Source organism: Rhinolophus sinicus, chromosome 1, assembly GCF_057876585.1.
Source record: "Rhinolophus sinicus isolate RSI-liver-muscle chromosome 1, RSI-T2T, whole genome shotgun sequence".
NCBI lineage: Eukaryota > Metazoa > Chordata > Mammalia > Chiroptera > Rhinolophidae > Rhinolophus > Rhinolophus sinicus.
In genome coordinates this window covers 15,711,255-15,731,179 of record NC_142501.1, presented here as the reverse complement: position 1 = coordinate 15,731,179, position 19,925 = coordinate 15,711,255, and the positions used below count along the sequence as shown (strand labels likewise).

The 19,925-nt window shown below is 45.1% G+C and overlaps 1 protein-coding gene across 5 annotated transcripts in view; it reads left to right on the top strand.

Annotated features, from left to right (window-relative positions):
• RFX4 (regulatory factor X4) overlaps positions 1–19,613 on the top strand; it is a 137,193-nt gene extending 117,580 nt beyond the window's left edge. For 4 of the 5 annotated variants that reach the window (XM_019728444.3, XM_019728443.3, XM_074326254.2 and 1 more), the window contains 3 exons: positions 7,556–7,718; positions 9,524–9,662; positions 18,025–19,613. In XM_019728444.3, coding sequence (XP_019584003.1) covers positions 7,556–7,718; positions 9,524–9,662; positions 18,025–18,297 — 575 coding nt within the window. In that variant the 3' untranslated portion in view covers positions 18,298–19,613. The remainder of the gene's footprint in view (positions 1–7,555; positions 7,719–9,523; positions 9,663–18,024) is intronic. The other variant, XM_019728445.3, reaches the window with a different exon arrangement.
• The last annotated feature ends 312 nt before the right edge of the window (positions 19,614–19,925 follow it).

Sequence of the window (19,925 nt, the reverse complement as noted above, 5' to 3'; positions counted from 1 at the left end):
ATAGTTTTATAGATATTACATTATAAAGCACAAATTATTTATCCATGATATACACCCAGATAGTAGGAAATCTATTGCGGTAGGCTTCTTAAATTGGGGGATTGGTTTAATTTTTCACTGGACAATATTGTAAATTGGAAAGCAATTATTGTAAATCATATACAATGAATTTGCCATGTTTCTTTTTTTTAAAGTTAGCATATGGTTTTCATGCCCTGTTAATTTTTATTTCCATCTTAAAATTATTGCTTGTTTATATACCATTACTTTCCAAAAGAGGATCTGAAATGTTTAACCAAAAAAAAAAAAAAAAGCAAAACCAATTTTTTTTTTAAAAGGACCCAAACCAGGAAGCAAGAAATGAAGGAGTGGGTAAAATAAAACAAGACAACTCTTGGCTAAAACAGTTTATTAACACCTTCAATGAAGTTGCATGTGATCTAGTTATTTTGTTGGGTTCCTCGCATCCTCTGAATGTCACTGAATGCTCAGATGATGTACTTATTCTCACGTTCGACTTACTGAGAGTCAAGGCGAATCAGGCATCCACGACTCTCCCACAAATCAGTATCTCACTTTTCACAGACAACATTCCCGCTTTTCAGCTTTGAAAAAGAGAACTGTATTATGTCTGCTTGGTGAGCACAAAGAGAAAATTAATTCATTGCACAAAACCCTTTGGCATCCTTTTGATGTTAGTGTAGCTAATGAGTTATGATTCACTAGGAGTACAGCCATTCTACTTATTTCTATATCTAGTTCTGTGTCCGCACCTACATGGACGTGTATTTCTAAATATGTCTCCTTAAGACTATTAACTAATTGTTTTTTAGAGGAGGTTGGGGGAAGAAAGTGAAAGGAGAGGACTATCAGGCACCTAAAATTGAACCCGATGCGTGGCCACTTTTGACTGGGTGTGTTAAAGTCTGTGACAACACTCTGGTGAGAGACTGGTTAAAGGGTTCCATTTTAACAGATTTCCACAAGGAAAAATCTAGCCCATTGATCCATTTTCTTTTTCTAACTTTGTAAGCTTGCCACTTCCTTCATTGCCCAGCAAAGTTCAGAAGCCTTAACTTTCTTTAAGGAAAACTGGCTGTTTTCCTCCTCGGGAGCATGGCGGGTGGTACCAAACTGACGTGCTCACTTAACATGACATTGGGCTGCAATTCTTTAATGTCATATTAAGTAAAATGTTAAGCTCCCACTCTGTCCGGGTCAGGCCACCAAAGGGTTCCAAGACCTTGTTTATGATGTCATTTTAAGTATCCCCTCCTTCAGCAATGACAATAAAAGTTAACTATTAAACTCACGTTTTCACCTTCCCACCATGAGTTCCCGACAACACAAAACCAGCAAATTAAATCACTGAGAGGCTAGGATGCCTAAAGAAATAAAGCAAATTCCTCATAAATGGCCCTAACTGTAGAACATCTGCCTGCCCAGCTGCGTTTTCTCTACATCTGTGGAGGATGCAACAAAGATAACTGGCCCCTAGTCTTTCCAAATAACAAAAGCTCAGTTATCCGAGGGCAGCTAAACTGAGTGGGGTATGGTGGCCACTGCCGCCCTGGCTGAGCCCGCAATGACTCATTTACAAAACTTCCAAGTTGCCACTGCCTGTGAATTGCCCCCTCCTCCATCCCTGATGTTTCCTTTTCTTCGAAGAGTGGAATCAGGAAATAGAAGCTAGGATTGAAAAAAGATGGTTTAATCTGCTCTTGACTTGACACCATCAAGGTCTTGGCTTGGTGTTGGGACCTTTGGATTTGCTCATTCGTTTGTTCATTCCGTGTCCTCCCTGTGTGATCTGTGCCATGTCTCGGGGTACAGAGGTGAGAAACACAGGCACAACCGCTGCCCTCATGAGATTTACGTTCTAGTGGGTAAGAGAAGTCAATACAGAACCAAACCACCAAAATGTACACCCATTTTGAGAAAGGAAAAATCTTTTAAAATTGTAATACAATGAATGACGCTAACATTCATTTGATTAACACCATCTTTTGAGCAAACGTCATACCACTCATTGCTACCGTAATTCAATTCAACTTCAAAAAGTAATACATAGATAACATCTCTTAAAATGTGTGTACATTGTTTTGGCACCCCAGTATATCATTTCAAAGGGTCATAATGAAAATAATAGTATGTTACGGAATAGTATAAAATGGGGGCCCACTTTAGATGGTGGTAGTCAGAGAAGACCTCTTTGAGGAGGTAACATTCTTCTGAGCCTGAAGTATTACAAGGAGTCAGGCACGTGAAAGTTGGGGAGCGGCAAAGAACATGTTAGATAGTGGGGAGCAGTGTGTGCCCAGGCCTGAGGGAGAAAGGCACCTGGCATAGTGTGGGCTGATGAGCATATACAAGCCAGGGAGAGAGTGGCAGGAGAGGAAGTTGCAGAGGTAGGCAGGAGCCAGAGCAGGAATCAACACATCTCTCTGGCAGGTGACTGATTCGCCACCCCTGGTCAGTTCTGTCAATTAGATTTTGGCTATGGAACTATTGATGCAGTTTAACTCAAACAGATGAGGTTTTCAATTGTCAGCAGGTATTTTCCTTCAGCACAACTACTTTGAGGATAGAATAGATGACAGCCAGTGAGGCTGGAGATTGTGTGTGTGTGTGTGTGTGTGTGTGTGTGTGTGTGTGTGTGTGTGAAATCTTCTTTCCCTGTCTCAATCTTGAAGGTCACATGAAATATTTGTATGGTATCAAATATTGTCATGCAACATTGTTCAAATAGAACTTTCTGTGATGATGGAAACTTTGTTTTTAATCTGAGGTGTCTAAAATAGTAGACACTAACCACATGTGGCTACTGAACTCTTGAAATGTGGTTAGTGCAACTAAGAAACTGAATTGTTCATGGTATTTCACTTTAAATTTAACTGGCCACCTGTGGCTAATGGCTACTCTATAGGGCAGAGCAGCGCTAGAAGCTGGACATACTTAAAAGGAGCTTATTTCTCAGGAAGGTACTAACAAAAGGCTGAGGTTAGCTCAGAACCTGAGCAACATCTGTGATGGCTCACAGAATCCAAAGGGGAAACTGTTCAAACAGGTTAGCCCAGATCTGAAGGACAGGCATGGCCAGGGAGGCTGAGAAGTAGTCTAACTTTTCACAAGTCGGTACCGTGATCTCACAACTTCTGATTTTTTTGATGGCCCTCACCGCGTAGGATGCACGGCAGGAGACAGCGTGTGGTAGAGCCTTGCTACTCAAAGTGTGGTCCGTGGACAAACAGCACTGTCATCATTTACCAGCGGGTTATAAAGGCACAATCACTGGCTGGACTCCCAACTTATTAAATCAGAATGGGCGTTTTAACAAGAGCTCCAGTGATTCCAGTGCACATTCAAGTGTGAGAAGCGATTGTTAGGAAAAGGCTTGGAGCTGGGCAGGTCTGCGTTCACATCCCAACTCTGCCACTTACCTGAGCAAGTCTTTGGGCCTTGATTGTCTCACCTGAAAATGGAGGTAATACTACTTACCTCAAAAAGTGATTGTGAAGATTCAGTGAGTCAATGTATAAAGAGAAACTAGCACGAGGCCTGGTTTATGTTGGATGGTCAATCAATCTTTCATTCATGTATCCAACAGACCATTAGTGACTGCCTATTATATTCCAAGCACCCAGGAAACAGAATGCTTTGTTGGGGATGGAAAGGAAAGAAAATGTTCCTCTCCCGCAGTTTCAATGCTATAACAGGGACAACTTATCTTCATAGGATTCCCGAATCCTACAGGATCTCTGGGAGTCTCAAAGATCAGGGGCTTCCAACGCTGTCGTCAGACTTTCAAACAGAGGCAGAGGAATGAGGAGGGGAGAATAAGAGAAAGATATGAGAATTAGACAAATAGAGAAGGTTCGTTAATTGTTTTACCAACGAAAAGCATTAGAGCTGTCTTAAAAATTTAGCACAAACTGTTAACCGCACAGATTTTCTTTTATTAGTTTCCTTCAAAAAGAAGAACCAGCAATTCTCACTGGAGGTCCCACTGGGTAGGACGGGGAATGCAAGGGGTGTTATTTTCTGCTACCCAGGCAAAAAGGGTTTCTCACCCAAGCCAGTAGGTGTTAATCTGCTTAAGCCTGCCTGAGTGGGTCTGTTAGATTGCTGGCACATGGCCATTTAGGGGTTTTGTTTCCCAGACCACAGGAGCCCATTTTTCCAAGACTTCCACTAGCTTTTTGTTTGATAACGTCTGTTTCTAGCAGCATTTACTCCTTCAACAACAGATTCAATGGAACAAAAATTTACTGAACACCTACTATTTGGCAGACCCTCTGTTGGGGATACAGAGATGAATAAGGAACAGTTGCTGTCAACAGGAGCTCGCGCAAAAGTAACTTCTTCTGCCGCATTCTCTCAGGTGCTGGCTATTATCACAGCGTCTTCCTACTGCTTGGGGGGAAAAGAGAAAATCCTTTGGCTTCCTTTGCTGCCCCCTTTCAATCCCCACTGACCTCGCTGTGCTCTCCTGAGGTCCCAGGGGCTTCAAGGGTTAATTACTTGCTTGCTGTGGCTGGTTCATTGTTCTCTCAAACTTCCCACCCCCCTCCAATTCCACTTCCAATTGTAAAATTCGTCTAATATAGTTTAATAATGTTTTTCTTTTCACAGAGGTGGTACACATTCATTATAGAAAAATACAGATAAGCAAAATGAAGAATAATTTTAAAACCATCCTCAATCCTACCTCCTAGAGATAACCCGTTTTAATTAAAAGGATACTTTTAAAAATTGTAACAGTAATTTTACATGCAGTTCAAAATACAGAGGAGGGCAATCAGGTAAAATCCAGTCTCCTGGAACCTGGTCAAAAGGGGTCTGAGGGAGGGTTCCTTCCAGTCTTCTTGTAGTTATTGTAAATGGTGTCTAACACAGTGTGCTAAAGTTATTATCATTTGGTTGTGTGTTTTTTGTTTTTTGTGGGGTTTTTTTTTTGGATATGATATAGATGTGCAAACTAGGAGGGCGTACTTTTAGCCATACTGGTGGATAAGGACACCAGTATGGTGGTTTTGCAAAAAAACATGTATGGAAGTTTGCCGTAATCAGATTCATTACTGTTGCTATTCAAACATTTCATCCCTGATGACAGAATCTGACCCAAGAAATTTGTCTTTCTTCCTTAGAATCTGAAATGAGATATACATAAATTTCTACATTAAGCAAGTCTGATATAAAAATACCTGAACTCCTAAGGAAGAGTGCTTGAATATCACTGAAAGCCTGCTCCGTGCCAGGCTCTGATGTGTATTATCTCAGGACTTTTCCTCACAATTGTCCTTGAAGATAGATATTATTATCCCTGTTTTACAGATGATGGAAGAAAGGCTTATTAAGTTTAAGAGGCTTGTCCAAAATCTCACAGCCAGAACTAGGACTCAGAGCAAAGAAACATTGTGGTAGAGTAAGTGGAAAGCATGTGGCGTTGCAGGGTGCAGAGCCCGACTCGGCCCCCCACTCACTGTGAGATCTTGGGGTAGCTACTTAACATCCTGCATTTCCCTGAATTGGACTTTTGTGTCACACCAGGAGCCTGCAATCAGTGTTGGCATAAGGAACAGTCCTGAAAATCGGGACGTGGAGCCTCTTTATGAGGCGTCTGGAAGAAATTCCTGTCTGTTCTTACCTCCAAGGACAGTACGACTCCTAACTTGTCAGGTTTCCCTTTTAGCATTGGCTCCTGGAAAACTCGGTGCCAAGTTCAAGGCCCACCTGTAGGAAGAATTTGTACCTTTAGGGGATGCATGTTTCACCTCATTCCTGACGGCACTTTTGGCTCCAATTTTGTTTTGCTTTCTTCTTTCACTCCCACTTTTATTTTATCTTCTCGAATCTTCTCTATTCCTATACACTCCCTTACATTCCATTAGATTTAACTCTCAGTTTCCTCATCTATGAACTGGAGATAATGTTTTTCATAAGGGTGTCTGTAACGCACTTAGCGCAGTGTCTGGCTTATATTAGATGTTCAATAAACGGTGTCTCCTTTCGTGCTCTTGGAATGGATCTTTGTCACTTCACTTAAAAAAACAAGGAAAGACATTATTTGCATTCCAAAAGATTCTCCAATTCACAAAGGGGTTCAATACAGAGTTCTTTTAGTACTAAACAAATGTATTTAAAATAGGATTCTATTTTCATGTGCGGTGCCGGTGCTGTTCAGAGTATTCCTTCCTGGGAATAAGGCTTCCTCTGCCACGAGCTGATCCACCCACCTGTCCTTCCTCCTGGTCTGTCAACGCAGCTGCTCTCAGGTGCTCTTTGCAAAGTCCTGGGGATGGAATGGACTGGATTTTTTTTTTAAAGAAACCTTTATCTTTCCAGAGGAATTTTAAGATAGAAATGGTCTGCTGCGAAAGATACAGAATTGGTGGACCAAGATTTCTCTTTTACTTCTTAAAATTGGTCTCCCTTCACCAATTCTTCAGTTTTTCATGTGACTGCGAGGGGTTGTTGAATCCTAGTCCCTCTAACTTCTAAAATAGGTTTCATCTCCACTATGTCAACATTCTAGAATTTATCAGAAATTAAGCTCATGAGCTTATTGTCAAGTTATGAGTTTATTAAATAAAATGAGTTTATTATTATTATTAGTGATTTCTTAAGTTACCATTTTTTACATTTTAACCACCTCATAAAATTCTTAAGCATCTTCATGGGTTTTGTCAGGTTTTTTTCTTCCTCAGTCCCTAGGACTTTCAAGGTATCCAATTAAAAAGTAAATTAGTGGAGTTAAGAATATGTATGGACTAGGTCACCGTTAAGGTCACTGTCTAATAATCTTCAAAAAGACCTGGGCAAGCAGAGCCCAGTAATCTACTTACGTTTGCTTAAAGCAATTTGCTGGGTCCTTAACACCTGTTGAGTATTGAGACGTTATTCTGCTGTGCCTGTCTGAGCTACGTTGCCTCAAGCTTTCTTTTGTCTTCTTCTTTCCCTGCTTCTTGCTGTCTCTCCTTTCCCTTTTCTTCCTTTTAAATTTTTTATGGAAAGTGCTTTGGCCTCTAGGCTCTGTGCTACACACTGGTGGGGGGGATTCAGTGGTGGGCAAAATAGACAAGGCCCTACCCTCATGGAGTTTACAGTCTGGTGGGGTGGGGGGGGATGGGCATTAATCAGATCGCATCCATGAATGAATGTGCGATTTCAAAGTGTGACAGGCGCCATGAAGGACTATAGTACAGTGTGAGAGCTGATCTAGTCTGGGATTAGGAGACAGCTTCTCGGGATTGAGAGATGAAGAATGCATGGGTACTAAGGGAAGAGTGAGGGTTCCAGACAGCAGAAAGAGCATGTGCCAAGGCCCTGTGGTGCTGGGCATCATGAGAAAACGAAAGCTATTACGGCTGGATCAGATAGAACAAAGGCAGGGGTAGGGGATGCTTCTGGTAGGGTCAGCTGAACCAGAGACACATACTTTGTAAAGGTTTTGCCTTTCAGCTTAAGAGCCATGGGAAGCCTCTGAAGCGTCTAAGGAAGAACCAGGAGTACGAGAGCTGTATGAGTGACTGATGCATCTTAACTGTCTCTGCAGGAGCGATGCAGTCATACACGTGGTCTCTCACGTACACGGTGACGACGGCGGCGGGGTCCCCAGCGGAAAACCCCCAGCAACTCCCCTGTATGAGGAGTACTCACGTGCCTTCCTCCTCGGTCACACACAGGATACCGGTTTATCCCCACAGAGAGGAGCACGGGTAAGTGACTTTCCTGCCATGTTGCCTTACTTTTTTCAATGTGATTTGAAAGAGCAGGATTTTCTTAGCAGTTGTTTTCTCAAAGGACAGGAAGAGTGCCACCTTTGTTGAGTTCTCACAGTGCCACACCGTGTGTAACTAGCTCACACAGTCCCCACCACAACCAGGTGAGGTGGGCGTGAGTGACCCCATTTTACAGATGAGGAGATCGAGACTTGGTTGATGAAGTTCAGTCACACGCTGATAAACGTGGGGTGTAGACAGAGCATCTATCTGCCTCCAAAGGCTGTTTTTGTTCCTTTAAAGTCTCAGCTGAAAACTCCCTTTCAGCAGTTTCCCTCGGTGGCTCTTTGTGTACTTCGTAGCCTTATAAAGCCTCATGGTAGGTGCGAGGCTTTTATGACAGTTTAGAGGAGGGCTTCCCGACCTGAGAGCTGGAGGTCCGTGGAAGGTGGTAATTTATTAATAGTGTTCACGGAATCCCTGTTGGTTCCAGTGGTGCTTTGGACCCTGAATAAACAAATCATTCATTTTGTCCATATTATGCAGCGATGTTGCTGTGATAAATAAAATACAAATCCATTTTAAAAGTGTTGCTTGAATCATAGTAGCTTTTGCCTTTATGCATTGTCTTTATCAGAAGGCACTAATCTTAGAATGTCTACTGTGCAGTGGTTTAAAAAACACTTATGGTGTTTTGTGTTTTTCTGTTTAAAAAAAGGGGGGGACCCTTATTCTCTGCTTTGTGGGTGCAGTGAGTCTCACAAGCCAGTCTCCAACAGGCCAGCTATGAAGGACACCTGAGGAGAAGGAGAGGAAGGAAAAGAGGGAGGGGGGAGGGGAAGCAGGGTAAAGGGAGGCGGGCTGTCGGGTCCCTTCCTCCCAGTGGCCCTGCATAATGCAGCAAGATGGCCTCCCTGAGGATCGGTGCAGACCTGCCTGTTGCCATACTTTGAGTTATTTCCGTAGGTTCAGGTGTCCACGATCAGTCAGTAGGTCAGCCATTATTTTCTCTTAGGGGGTCCTCTTAGAGTGTTTTCCCACACATTTGGAATAGACTTTGAAAATTATTTTGGAGAGCTTTTTGATCCTGCAGGAATGGCAGAACAGACACCCATGTGGTCAGACGTCAGCACCTTTGATGTAAAGTTGTTATTAAGAAGAGCACTGATGATAATATCCCATGTGTCCATAGGATTTTCTATTTTATAGAGTGTCTTCCATATGTGACCCTCAGAATAAGCATGTGCAGCATTTTTGTAGATGGGAGAAACAAGTTTGCAAGTAGCCCAAGGTTCCACAGCTAGAAAGTGGTGGAGCTATGCTTACAACTGGGGTCTCTGATGCCCGGATGGCCATGCCATGGTGTTTTCTCCCAAGAGAGAGCTCACAGAAGGTACTGCATCCTCCCCCAACCTGGGGAAACAGAGGCCTAAACAAAACAAAACATAAATCCCAAAGTAATCCCTATTTAACTTCAGGCTATAATGTGGGCCTTTTAAAGACAACAGGAGTAGAGGTTTCCGTCACTAATTATGTTTTGCTCAGGGCTGTTGTTCCCTGAGCTCGCTGTGTGGTAAGGGAGGTGTGCTGAGGGGAGAAAGGAAAATCAACCTGGGAGTTTAAACTTACCACAACAAAGCCACAAAGTGGAGATGGTAAGAATCAGGGGGAAAAAGGGAAAAAAAAGAAAGAACAGGAGAACAAAAAGGAGAAAAATAGATGAGGCTGATTTTTAAAGATGTCAAACTGATTTGTTCTCCCTGCTATTACTCACAATATTCAATGTGCTTAATGTGGTTTAGATTCACGGGAAGCTATAACTACGGGAGCTATGGCAACCAGCATCCTCCGCCAATGCAGAGCCAGTACCCGGCCCTCCCACACGAGGCAGCCATCTCAGGACCACTCCACTACTCCCCTTACCACAGGAGCTCTGCACAGGTGAGTTGGTGGTCCTGCTTGCTTGCCCAGGCACTGGCATGCTTGGTGCCAGGTCTAGTCAGTGTAACACAACAAGCACCTTCTGTATACTGTGTGTGCATCCCATGTGTCACCAAGGAAAGGATGGTCTTTAACTCAGTGTCACTTCTGCCTTCCAGTGGCTGCCCACAGTGGGTGCCCAACCAGTGTCCATGCTGCGCTTTCTCTCATGCCCATGGGTGTGAAACAATTGTCTTTAGTTCCGGCCTTTCCTCAACCTCTCTAATCCCAGGATCCAATCTGCTGTGATGTCCGTTGCCCTTTTTCTGGCAGCCCCCCTCAGATTGGACTTTCCGTCTTCTTTCCTTTCTGCATCCTGGTCCTGGTGCAAACCAGCTATGACCAGGACCCTCAACAAGTCTTGTCAGGACAATTATCTTCGGCATCTCTCTGTCTCTTCATCTCCCCTGTGTGTTCCTGTTCAGTCTAGCCCACACACAATCTTACCAGAAGATTCCTCCTGACATGGACCTTTTATCAGATCGTTCTCAGGCCACTCATTTCCTTTGCCTCCTCACTGTCTAACAGACCAAGTCGACCCTCTGTGGCCTGTGGCGAAAGGAAATTGTGGTGGCACCTGTAATACCGGTGTTAGACACGCTACTTGTCTTAGACACTTTCCTGTGCACTGGCCGCAAACACAACTGGTCACCAGCTCCTTTCAAGTCTACGTCCTCAGTGTCTGCTGCACCCCCACCGTCTTTGCCTCAGCTCAGGTCTTCATTGAACATAGATGATGACAACAGCCTTCCTACTGGTCTCTGTGTCACTAAACGTGCCCCATCTCTGGTCCATCCACTACACGGCAGCTGAGGGAATCTTTTGGAAAAAACCCAGCTGACCATAACACTCTCTTCTCTTTCACATGTCATCACTTTGAGAGTCAAGTTCAATTCCTTAGCATGTCCCTTAAGGCGCATTACCTCCTGGACTCTGCCTGCCTCTCTGGCCTACCAGTGACATCCCCCGCAATCTTTGCTCCAGCCATGCCAACCCATGTGCAACTCCCCCATGTCTTCGCCGATATTACTTCCTCCGACTTGGATTTTCTTCCCCAACCTCTCCTGCCTGTTGTATAGAACTGGTGTCTCACTGTCTCTGTGGCACTTCCCAACACTACCCCTTTCCTTCCTCCGGGACTTTATTAGGTGCCACTTCTCTGTACTCGCACGGCACCCTGGGCTTTCCTCTGTTGGTAACACTTCTCGCACTGACTCCACAGGAGACCCCCAAAGCTCCTTGAAGGCAAACATTAAGTCTAGCATCCCCGGGTCACAGGACATGCCACCTATCAGAAAGAACAGGTTGCTTTTACTGAACTTGTGTCGTGTGCCAGGCACTTTACACAGCCTCATGGTTACCCTTGCAGAAGAGAAAGTGGGAGGAACTTGCCTGAGGATTGAACCAGGCAGTGTGACCCCGGCCGTTCACCCCCTGTCACCTCTCACATGTCGGCGTTCTCTGAGTGTGTCTTGTACACATGAGTAAACAGGAAGTGGGGTTGGCATGAACAACAGCATGGCCTGCCGTGGATGTTTACTGGGTTCTGCAGGTGAGGGAGCCACGGGAGGCTCGTGAGCCAGGGAGTGGCAAGATGAGAGCTGTGTTTAAGGAAGAGCGCTCTCACAGCACTTACAGAATGGACCAGCAAGTGGGCTGGTAGAGGCCTGGAGCTCTGCTCCGAAGAGCTTGCCAGAGTCTAGAACAGAGTTGGCAGGACGTGAGCGAGGGTGGAGGCCGCAATTACATCAGCTGTCAGCACACAGACTTGTCTCCGAGGGAGGGCAGCGAGGAGAATGTATTCACAATACAGCACTCGGGGCAAACAGGCGTCTGTTGTGGTTTCCATCTTCAATCCCAAGGGGAGCCCTGGTCTAATCCCCAGACAAGCCAAGAAGTTGATTCCACTAAGTCATCACCTGGGGCATTCATTATAGGTCTTCAGTTGCGTCACTGGGCGATGCCAGCCCCTCAGGTACTGCTGCTCTTGGGAGCAGCGTCCGTGCTCCTCTCTGGGATCTGGTCAATGGCTTAGAGCTGCTGCCACGGACAGGGTCACAGTCTAAACAGCTCACTCACTCATTCACTCATTCATTCATTCCTCAAATGATTGTTGAGTGCCTACTATGCTGCAAGCATTGCTATAGCCTTTGGGAATACAGTGGAGAATGGGACAGAAACGTGCCTGCTTTGGGGGAGCTCACACTACAGTAAGAGACCCTAGTCTAAGCAACAGCATCTCCTAAAGGCCCATGCCGTCCCTGGCGTTCAAAGATAGCCTGTACCTTCTGCTCTAGAAGCCACAACAGTCCCCGACTGGAGCCCTCTCATTTAGAGCTGGGCTTAGTCGAAGGGTGAAGGACTAAATGAAAGCCCAGAGAAGAGCCCTTTGAATCCAGACTAGGTGTGGGCAGTGCCAGGGTCCATGGCTGGCCTCTGCACGGCCAGGCCCCATGTCCCCTAGACAAGGTCTTTGACAACTTCTGACCCCACCACACACTTGAACTTTGCATTTCCTGATTTCTGCCTCAGACTCTATTTAGAAAGTCGGGGGAGGAGAAGTTAATTCTATCACATCTCTACCACGTTGTTGAGTGAGGTCAGTGCTTCTCCTGGGGAAGGTACTGTCTAAAGACAGACTCCTTTGTTTTGTTTTTTCATTAACATTTATGCATCTAGCACTGTTTTAGGCACTTCCAGACACACAGGCTCACTTAATTCTCACAGCAACCCTGGAAAGAAGGCATTTTTCTTGTTTTTAACGATGAGGAAACAGCCTCAGAAGGTAATTTGCCCCGGGTCAGGCATCCAGTAAATGACAAAGCAGACTCAAATGCAAATTCTCCAACTCTCAGCCCCAAACCCCCAGCACTGAACACTCGGTGGTGTTTTGGAGGGTGGGAGGTAAAATTCAAGAGGTTCCTGCAACTGCTCTCAGTATGTTTCAAGTTTCCAAAGAGAAGAATCCCACACCCGAGGTACCTTATTTCTTTCCTTTCCTGGTACTTTGGTTTAAGATTGAGCACATAGGGGAAAATCCACTGCAGGGCTAATTAGTTTTAGCTTTCCATAGGAGACGTCAAACTGTTCCAATCCTGAGTCTGAATATCACACTTCATTACATCAGACTCCCTGGGGAAAAGATCAATCTGAATTGAAGAAAAATTGCAATTATGGAATACGGTTAAAGAACGCCATTGGTCATCAGCAGAAGAGTAACTGAACCTAACTGCTGCAAATAAATGCCCGCCAGCTTCGCCCTAGAGAACTGATACAACACACCTGTGAAGGGCAATAGTTGTATGCAGCCAGCATTTACATGCTCAAAATAATTTGAAGTCATTTGTTTTTTGAAATAGAGTATGGGTGCGCCCTTGTTTGTACTGCTTATTTGTACAACACATGCTTTATTCGTGGCTAATAGAGAGGTAAACCTCCAGCCCTACTTGAATTCTCATAATTTCTGAGTTACAGAGTCCACATGAATGAGGTTTCACAGTGTAAGGTTTAGTTATTTCAGAAAAACACCCTTCTTGCAATAATGCTGCACTTGTCCTCATCAGAGTAAGTGAACAAGGAAGGGGTCATATCCGCTGCACCTTCCCAGGACGCCCCTTCTCACGCCCGACCCAAAAGAGAACACAAGCCAGTCCCAGTATATGGCTACAAAATGTTTCTGAACTTCACTCAACACATGTTCATGGAACCTCTACCCTGTCAGCAGCTGTGAATGTAAACTGGGCCCTTGAACTCAAAAGCCATTTGATCAACCAGAAGCTGGGTGACTAGAAGTACACTCAGCGTGGACTAGACAGCTGTTCCTATTTCTCATCTGTATGGCCAAGATCATCTGTGTAGCCAAGGCCCAGCCTTGCCCACCAATCACACAGATCTCACAGAATCTCCATCTCAACCCAGATCAGCCCCGGGCCAGTAGGTCCTCGATCTCAAAGGCCCAATGACTGCTACCAAGTTTGCTTGGAGTGCGGCACTTTGGGACAACATCCCGGGCCAAAGGCAGTGAATATCAGTCAATCTTAGTGATGTAAGATCTCTGACTGTAGAGCCAGACTTCCTGGGTTCAAATCCCAGCTCTGCCTCTGATTAGCTCCATGCCTCAGTTTCTTCATGTGAAAACTGGGGATAACCACAGTATCTATTTCATAGGGTTGTAAGGATTAAGTGAGTTAATAAAAGTTAGAACAGGACCTGGCTCACAGCACTATTTATGTACATTATTATCCTTTGGTAACACCACCACAGTTATATTTTGTGTAATTATAGAATGAATATCTATCTCCCTCACTATACTAGCTCTGTGAAGGCAAGGGCCAGGTCCTTTTTTACTGACCATTCTATTCCCAGGCCCAAGCAGAGCCTTGGGCCTTAGTGGGTACTCAGTAAATACTTGTCAATGAAATGAATGAATGAATGAATGGATCCTTACTCGGGTACTAAGTTGACCTCAAGCAGGTCATTTCCACTGTCTTGACCTCAATTCTCTCATCTGTAAAATGAGAGCTAAGACCAGATGGTCAGTCACTAAGGCTCTCCCTGTCATTAATGGACCATGAGCTTATGATTCGAAGAAGAATATTAATAACAGCTAACACATTCTGAAAACTTACTACATGGGAGTTGTAAGTGTATTAACTCAGTTAACCCTGGCCCTAAAAGCTCAGCAGATATGGATTGTCTGGCAAAGATTTGAGGGCAGCTACATGCTCGTCCAGAAGAGGCTAAGAGGAAGCCTGTGTGGGGGCGGACCCCTTGGCAGAACTTCGGTGCGGTGAGAGCCGCCTTTCATAGGAAAACAGTTTGTGCTCCTGACTGAGCCACCTTTCACCCCTTGCTCAAGTAGCAGCCCATTTGGTAAGGGTCAGGGATAAAGGGCTCATTCTTCCCTCTCCATGTGCAGGAAAGTCAGCCCTTGGTGTGGGGAGTCATTTCTCAAAATAGAACTTCCTAATATGGTTCCAAGGAGGCCTCGAGTCAGTCACAGCTGAGACGGACTTAGGCCTCAGCAATTGGACAGAACCTGTGACTACTTACGTACACACACGCACAAACACAAACGCATGCCCACAAGTACACCTCACACACCTCTCTCAGAGGGGAGGAACTGGTGACTTATCTCCGTTTTAATATTGGTAGCAATAGTGTGTGATTTGACCCAGAAAAGAGTGACTTCCTGTTATGGGCCCTCAACAAAAAGCGCCTTTATTCTGGGCAGAGCAATCTGGACCCCAGGGTTTGTGCCCAGCATGCTTATGGACCCTGCACGAAACCGGATGTAAAGTGTGAAAGGTGAGAAGAGTGCCAAGGGCCAGTCTCAGCAGCTCCCACAAGACTAAATAGAAGCCTCATTGGTGGCTCTAATCGCTGGGCTGGGGCAGTGGACACTTCAGCCTCTCATCTTTCAATGGTCTCTTCACTGTGGGGAAAACGAGTCACTGACTTCTTTGCAATTAGCTGACCTAACGGGACAGAATTTTCCATGCCAGAGTCTGTAGTAACAGAATTTTATTGTCACTTTGGAGATATTTTGAGCCAGTCTCATTTCCAGGCAATTACTCTTAGAGTCTGTGACACAACCCCTGGGCACAGCTGCATCTAGGGTCCTTGATTAGGCACAAAAGCCACACTCTCTTGGGTTCTGTGGGAAGGAGGCTGCAAGTCCGTCCTGTGACATTTTAGCTCTACAAGCCAAGGCAAGTGAAGAGTCTGTCAGAACCAGCAAGTCGAGGCGTGGTTGTTAAGATCCTGTGGTCTGGAGGGGAGGAGGGAGCTTAAAGGAAGAGCGACGGAGAGATTGGAGTGTCATGGGCTGCCTTTCCCATAAGGAGTGCTCTTCCTCTCCCCCGTGATTCAGTTGTGGGCCAGTCAGATGGATGTGGGGCAAAGCGCTACCCTAGGGCTGGGATTTTACGCCAGCTCTCCCACTAGCTTTGCCTTTGGGCAGGACGCTGCACCTCATGGGTACTAGTTTTCTCATCTGGACAACGGGGGTGGGGGGCGGGGGTGGAGTATATCATCCTAAGGTTCTTTCTAGTGGTGACATCCCATCAAATAATAAAGTATTCACCAAATAATTATTTAACACGGGCTAGATGCCAGGCATCCCTCTAGATGTTGGGAATATGGTGGTAAACGTGAGAAAGCCCTACCAGGAGTTTATGACTATAAGCCAGTAGGAGACAGCTGCCAGGAAGGGCGGTAGGATTCTGACCTAAGAGGCAAAGGGTGGAACATTTAGCTTCTTGAAATAGGATGTCCAGAAAAGTTTCTCTGAGGAGGTGACATTTGAGCTGGGATCTGAAGAATGATTAAAAAAAGACACCAGGAGCTTGGGGGTACGGGTATTAAAGAAGTGTTTTAGGCAGAGGGAACAGGTAGGGCAAAATTCCCTGTGATGGGAACCAGCCTGACAATGCCACAGGACCAGAGAGGAGGCCCTTCCGCCAGGGAGAGCCCCATAAGTTCAGGTGACATGTGTCCAGGGAGCTTACTTGAGAATATCAGGAGGGAGAAGCAAACTTTTGGAAAGAATTAAAGACTGTTTTATAATATTTCTTAGTTTTAACTGTTTGATACCTGGATCTTGTTTTCCTGAGCAGGGCCCAATCTTACTATGGTCTCTGGGATTCAGAGTGGGGCCTGGCTAGAATGCCACCAGCAAGCCTGGGGAGGAGCCAGCATGGCCGCCACACAGCCCCATAGCGGGCACATGAGTATCCTTAGATGTGTCTGATCTGATTGGGGAATTATGCAAGTGTTGGCGTGCTGTCCATAGTCTCCTTGGCAACAGCCCTTGGTGCCTTCTCCCTTGAGTTCCTGGACACCACCTATGCCCTTCTCCCTCTTTCCTACCGGTGCTTTCGACTATGAAGTGGCTGCACTTTGCTCAATAAGGCATGCTGTCCTGTGTAGGACAGACCCTCTCTCCTGGAAGCTGGATCCCTCTATCCTAACTGATGAATAGCTGGTCCTCTTCACATGCTTCAGGCCTAACAGCCTTCCCCTGCTCCCCTCAGACTCCCCCTCAAAGAGGCAGAACGGTTCTCTTTGGCCTCATCAACTGCAAGGAGCAGCCATTGTTGTCATAACCCCTTCTCCCGGCTGTCTAGGCTTCAGCCTGTCTGTCTCCCTCACAGGAGGCAGCCTCCCACCTAATCCCTCCGGGCTCCACTCTCCAACTGTCAGGGAAGACAGATGGGGAGCAGAAGAATTCACACATTCACACACACACACTGTCGCTCTCCCCTACTCGCTGTTCTTGCCATCCTGGTTGACTGGCTCCTGTCCTTGTTGGGGTGGTGCTTAGCACAGCAAGGAAATCTTGGTGTTGACTGGCCTGCAAACTGGGAGCTCTCCAAGGAAGCCCAGAGCTGCTCCCCTTTCTCCTCTCCCATTGGGCTAAAAGAGGCTTATTTGCATAGCTGTCTTGGAAACTGAAAAAAAAAACCACACACACACACAAAACAACAACAATGAAGAAGCACTTCAGAGGCACGTCTCTTATTCCTAATTCTTTCTAGAACAGTTACCCTCTTCTCATAGCTACAACATCTGTTTTTCTGACCTGCACAAAAGCACCCCTCCCATCCCCTCTCGGTTGGCTTATCTTGACTCCTTCCACATTCACACATACCAAGCCCAGTAATTTGCCATTTCCTGCTTGTGTATCTTCCAGGGCTTCAGTGAATGTGAACCAAAAAGATAGATGTTCTTCAAATGATAGGCACTAATAATAACCTTTGAAGCTGTTGACTTGCTTCCTCTTCAAAAGCCTGCTTTTAGGCTGCAGTTCATAATTGAATTCAACTGTAAAATGCTATTTTTAATAATGTCATTGTGTTTTACTTGGCAGTATTGTTCTCTCGAGTTGATGGAGTGGGACCTATCGCATCTCCATAAGTAATGATAAAACTCACAACCATCCGTCCATACATCCATATCTATTTGGACATGCTGTTTCTCATGTTTTCTCTCTGTCCCCCACCCCTCCAATATTCCCAGTAGGGCCATTCCTTCTTTTGGGTTTGACTCCCCACGATATTCCAGACTAAGAGCACAAAGTCAGTATTAAGTGTTAAGTGGACACCAGTCCAATGCTGGCAAAGGAATTCTTTGCATTTCTTCTGTTGGCTACTTCCTAGACTAAGGTTCAGTCTTTCAGCGGTTCACTGATTCTGTCCCATAGACTTTCATTAATAGCCTCCTAAGAAATTTAATGTAAAACAAACTGTAAACATGACTGATATCGTGTATATGCAACTTCAAGCTAATTTTAACTTTGTGGAATTTCTTTCCCCTTAACAAGTACCCTTTTAATAGCCCCACTTCCCGGATGGAACCTTGTTTGATGAGCAGTACTCCCAGACTGCATCCTACCCCAGTCACCCCCCGATGGCCAGAGGTGCCCACAGCCAACACGTGCTACACAAGCCCGTCCGTGCATTCCACGAGGTATGGAAACTCTAGTGACATGTACACACCCCTGAGCACGCGCAGGAATTCTGAGTATGAGCACATTCAACACTTTCCTGGCTTCGCTTACATCAATGGAGAGGCCTCCACAGGATGGGCTAAGTGACTGCTGTCCTAGGAATCCTTATTTAATATTAATAAGTATTAATAATAGTAATAAACCCATCCACCCCTCCCCAGAAGACTTTATCCATCATAACTCTTGGACTATTCCTAGGCGTCCATTTTCCCAATGAACGTGAGGCTGGGATTCAGTGTGGGATGAATAAATTGTAGTTCGGAAAACCAAGACTCACTAACAGTCAGTGAGCCTGGGTTCCTGTAGCCAAGCCAGACCTGACTGTTTCTCTAGAACGCTCTCTCGGGCAGGCCAATCTGTGCCTTTTCCCTCTGTCCCATGACTTTGCGTTGTATTGGTAAGTACTCCCTGTAAGTTACTTACTTTCCTGCTGACAGAAGCTCTTTAGTCTTGAAGGGTGGATACTGGAGACAGAATCTGTTTTGTGTTCTTGGAGGGGCACATAATTTACCAAGAGCATTGCCATCCGTCTGTCACCTCACTGTACAGTGAACAGCCCTCAGATGTGTTCTACGCGTCCCTTCTTCCTGGTGGTGTCGTTGCTGCTTCCTGGAGCACCAGGTCTACATGGAAGTGTCTAGAAACTCTATAGATTCCCCGTTACGCTCATGTCTGTCACAGTACCCGCATTGTCTAGGAATGTAAGCGCTGTCTAGAGGGAAGGAAAAGACCTGTTCTGTACACCTTAAGTTGGTTGAGGTTTGTAGGGGACTGGTTCTTCTACATACAAATATTTGTCCTAAGTTTGCACAATGGCTGGTGTCAGCAAAAGGCAGGGGAGGGGCTTTTTAAGTTCTGTGAGAATGTGGATTTATAGCATTGAGTATCACACTCTGCTGTAGTAACTCTGTGAAACTGGATGGAGCAAACATTAACTTACCAGGCACCAAGTGTGAAAATGACTTTCGGGTTCCTTCTTAAGACTATAATAATTTCCGACACTTTGAGAGAAAAAAAAAAAAAGTCAAAGCTGTGCCTTTGAACCTACACTATACTGTGTATGTGTGGAAATAAAAATGTGTTGTACTTTTGGAAAATTTTTTTCGTAGGCATTTTTCTGTCAGATTTGTAGCAATTTGTGAGGTTTTTGTTAGAGATTAACATAGTTTTTCTTTCTGTATTATAAAAAGCACCAAGCAATTATGGTGGACCTATTACCCTATGGGTAAGAAATAAATGGAAATATGACATCGGATGTTTTAGCAATTGTTCTGTAAATAAAATCTTTGCTCACACCCACTCAGTGTGATAATCATGTCTACAGCTCAAATGCAAATAGTTTTATCTGTACAGTTGTGGAAGATATGAATGGTTTCACACTCAAATAAAAAGTATTGAAATGACCTGTTTTCTTCATGTTGCATTTGATACGACGTGTGTGTGTTTGCCTGTGTCTGCATGTGTGTAACATAAATACCATTCTGAATACTTAGGGTGTAAGTAGGCAAAACAAACTAAGTGACCCTGCCTGGTCGTGCTTATCCTGTTCCCCATCATCTTGTCATAAAACAATCATTAAAATTCAGAGAGGCCCCAGGTGCAGTGCTTAAACAATTTCCTACCTATAACCTGATTGAGGTTTGTAGGGGACCAGTTCTCCCTACAAGGGCTTGTCTCAAGTTTGCATGATGGCTAAGTCAGCAAAGGGCAGGGCC